Source organism: Eptatretus burgeri, chromosome 17, assembly GCF_056783735.1.
Source record: "Eptatretus burgeri isolate ZD-2024b chromosome 17, Ebu_testis_v1, whole genome shotgun sequence".
NCBI classification, from domain to species: Eukaryota; Metazoa; Chordata; class Myxini; order Myxiniformes; family Myxinidae; genus Eptatretus; species Eptatretus burgeri.
The window spans coordinates 17,532,577-17,536,620 of record NC_140977.1 but is presented as its reverse complement, the minus strand read 5'-3'; the positions used below and the strand labels follow the sequence as shown (position 1 = coordinate 17,536,620).

Sequence of the window (4,044 nt, the reverse complement as noted above, 5' to 3'; positions counted from 1 at the left end):
TATCACTGCCAAGGTAAGTGAATCTCTCCACGACCTCAACATCCTCAACACAAACAGACACAGACAGGACAGCAGCATCCAAGATGTCATTGAAAGCCTGGATCTTAGTTTTGACCCAAGAAACCCGAAATCCCAGTGGCTCCGACTCCTCATTCAGCACATCGAGGGCCCCCAAAAGGATATCTAAAGTATCCGCAAAGATGACTGCATCATCTGTGAAATCAAGGTCAGAGACCTTGACATTCCCAAACGATGCACCGCACCTTGATCTCTCCGACATCCTCCCCAGAATCCAGTCCATACAAGTGCTGAAAAGTGTGGGGGCCAGTACACACCCCTGACGAACTCCAGTAACAACTGGAAATAAGTCAGAGATGGTACCACCACATTTCACAGCACTCTCAGTACCAGAGTAGAGTTCAGACATCAGATCGATCAGTTTTGGTGGCACCCCACGAAGACCAAGAATCCTCCAGAGGGCATCCCGATTCACTGAATCGAACGCTTTACAGAGATCAACATAGGCTGCAAGCAGCCCCTGCCGTAACTCTCATCTGGGTTCGGTGAGGACCCGAAGAGCAAGGACACGGTCAATCGTTGATCTCTTTGGTATAAAGCCTGACTGCTCTGGACACTGGTGCTCAAGCAGATGGTGGCAAACCCTATCATGAATTATCCAAGCAAGACCTTCCCGGCAGTGAGAGCAGCGTCACCCCTTGGTAGTTGTTGCAGTCTTGGCGATCACCCTTCCCTTTCCAGAGAGGGACAACAAGGCCCCTCTTTTCCAATCAGTTGGGATGATTCCTGTGTTCCAGGCAGAGCACAAAACTGCATGCAACGACACGAGTGCAGCATTTCCACCAGCCTTGAGAAGTTCAGCATGGATGCCACAGATCCCTGGAGCTTTACCCCGTTTCAACCGGTCCACCGCAGCCCATATTTCCACAAGCGAAGGTGGACCACAGTTGATTGGAGGGTCAGCAACAGGGATTGCAACACCCTTGACCTCCAACTCGACAGCTGGTGGATCAGCCTGGTACAACCGCTCAAAGTAACACGCCCAGCGGGCCTTCACTTCAGACTCCTCTGTCAAGAGCCTACCACTCTATGCTCTCACTGCAGTGCTCCGAGGGATGGACTTGGATGAACGCAATGCATGAATTCCTCTGAAAGCGGGACGAGAATCACCTGTCCACAGGTGATGCTCTACCCCCTCACAGATTCCTCGCACAGAGGCCTCCTTGTCCACCCTCAGTGCACGTACAGTTTTACGCCTCAGCTCCCTGAACAGCTCAGCTCTGCCATTCAGCCTGGCCCTGCGACTGTGGTCAATGGTATCCAGTGTCCCTTGAGAGACAAAATTCTTCTTTGCCCTGCGGTGAGTTCCAAGACATCCACCGGCAACATCAAGGACGGTGGTCTTGAAGGTACTGCACAACTCTTCAGGATCCCCTAAAGCACCCAGACCCCCCAAATGTCCACTCAGCCTGTTCGCAAACTCCTCAGCTACCCTCTCATCCTTGAGCTTGCCAACATCCAGCCTAGGCTGGGATGGTACCATTCTTCCGGATTTAAGGTGCAGCTTTAGAGTTGCTACAACAAGCCAGTGGTCAGTATTGAGGAACTGAGCACTCCGGTGGACCCTGCAGTTCTGCATCATCCTCCAGCGACCATCAATGAGGACATGGTCAATCTCATTTGCCACCGCCAGCGTTGGAATACCAAGTCCAGCAATGAGCTTGTGGGCGCTGAAATCATGAACGAGCCACCCTAATCTATGACTTCTTTCAAAGTCAAGGAACTTCGTGCTATTCTGGTTCATAGTTCCTGACCCATGGGGACCAACACATGTATCATTACCATCCCTATCAGTTCCAGTCGATGCATTGAAATCCCCCAAGACGAGAAGTGTATCTCGTCTGGGGCACTGATCAACCACAGACTCGAGCATGGCGTAGAATGCATCCTTCACGGTGAGATCACTCGCCTCAGTCGGAGCATAGACAGAGACCAGGGAAATCACACCTAACGAGGGACGAATCCTTAGTCTCATAATATGCTCGTTGACCGGTGTTACCTCAATTGTCATTGGGGTCAGCTTATTGGACACAGCTATAGCAACTCCTTGGGTATGGTAACCATCAGAGCGACCAGACCAATAGTTGGTGTAACCACCCACCATTATCTCGCAGCAATCCGGTCTCCGAACCTCAGAGAGAGCTGCAATACCGATGTCCAAACGCTTGAGCTCAGATGATAACAGAGACAGGTGATCATCCTCTCTTAGGGATAGGACATTCCAGGCACCCACCCGAAGGGACCGCCTCAGGTTAACCCAAGGAGACCACCATCTGGTGGACGACACTTCAGCACCACTCCGACACACTCTCCCGCAATCTGACCCGGGAATGTTACCCCGTGGTTTCCCTCCTATTATCAAAGATTGGGGGTCCCGAAGGCTTTGCCCCAATCCCGTCATCCACTGAGCTGCCCTGCGAAGGGAAGCTGCACAGGAGGTACCCCCACGGAGTGGGTTTTCAGATTTTTTTGCGTTTTTGTGTTTTGCGGAATGAAGGGTTTTACGGTGGCTGGAGTGCAAATCCTGCCACCAATCTCCTAATAAGAAGTAACCCAACTGCAGGAGGATGTCCGCAGACACAGTTGGGCACTAGATATGGATGGCCGGTGGCTCACAATGAGCTCCTCCGCCCTTTGACAGGTTTTGTTTTTAATCCTGCTGGGTGTCCATATCCAAACGTCGAGGGTGTGACTACCCCGGTAATTCGATGACGTGGGGACTTAGGTATATTGAAATTTGGCTATTAGCCCTACCCCACGCCATCAGAGAATTGGCGATCATGGTCCTTCAGTGACCAGTGACCTTCGGAGTTGTCCGATAGTCACGACTTAAATTCCGGGTGTTTGGTGAGAGACGGCTATTTACTGCTCCACCTGGCGGCCGTTCTTCGCCACCGAACCCCACTCACAACAATATATATAACACAACCTCTTTATATTTCTTCATGGATAATTTAATCAAATGAAAAATAATCGACTACAATCTCAAAATGACATGCTCAGACAAGAGCATTAAGAGAGGTTTGTCATTTCATCTCAGCTCAACAAAGATATTTAAACCAAGAAATGGTATACATCAACAAATATTCGTTGGTTCACTGTTTGAATATACATATATATATATATATATATATATATATATATATATATATATATATATATATATATATATATATATATATATATATGAAGAATGTGAAACACCATCCACTCCCCCTGCATTCCACTCCCCTTCCCACAAATAGTTGGTCTTATGATGATTTATATTTGTGAATGGCTTAGTTGGGGAAGAGAGCAATAGGAAGAAATTTGGGGGGATTTGAGGTATAGGTCAAAAAGTGTTTCCCTTTTTTCCCATTCACTTACATGTAAATTTTGAAGTGTGTTCGAAACACCATTCTTTAACTACTCTCTATTGTGAATTATCATGTGTGTTTTAAAGGTGGATGACCGATTAAAAGATTTTACACAAAGTGTGCATTTGTACGGGCGTTCACCATTGTGAATTGTCATGTGTGTTTTAAGGTTAAATGACTGATTAAAAGATTTTCCACAAATTGTACATTTGAACGGGCGTTCTCCACTGTGAATTATCATGTGTGTTTTCAGGGTGGATGACCAATGAAAAGATTTTCCACAACTTGTGCATTTGTATGGGTGTTCTTTATTGTGATTTTTCATGTGTATTTTAAAACTGGATGAATGAATGAAGGATTCTCCACAATCTATGCATTTGTACGGGCGCTCACCATTGTGAATTCTCATGTGCGTTTTAAGATCGGATGGCCAATTAAAAGATTTTCCACAAACTATACATTTGTACGGGTGCTCACCATTGTGAATTCTCATGTGCGTTTTAAGATCGGATTGCCAATTAAAAGATTTTCCACAAACTATACATTTGCATGGCCGCTCACCATTGTGAATTCGCAAGTGTGCTTTAAGGTTGGATGAATGATTAAAAGA

The 4,044-nt window shown here is 46.9% G+C and overlaps 1 protein-coding gene across 1 annotated transcript in view; it reads right to left on the bottom strand.

Moving 5' to 3' along the window:
* Positions 1–3,193: 3,193 nt before the first annotated feature.
* LOC147009435 (uncharacterized) overlaps positions 3,194–4,044 on the bottom strand; it is a 27,624-nt gene continuing 26,773 nt past the window's right edge. Inside the window, 2 exon segments of the mRNA XM_085861911.1 lie at positions 3,194–3,527; positions 3,529–4,044. The exon segment at positions 3,529–4,044 is cut by the window's right edge and continues 536 nt beyond it. Coding sequence (XP_085718037.1) covers positions 3,504–3,527; positions 3,529–4,044 — 540 coding nt within the window. The 3' untranslated portion in view covers positions 3,194–3,503.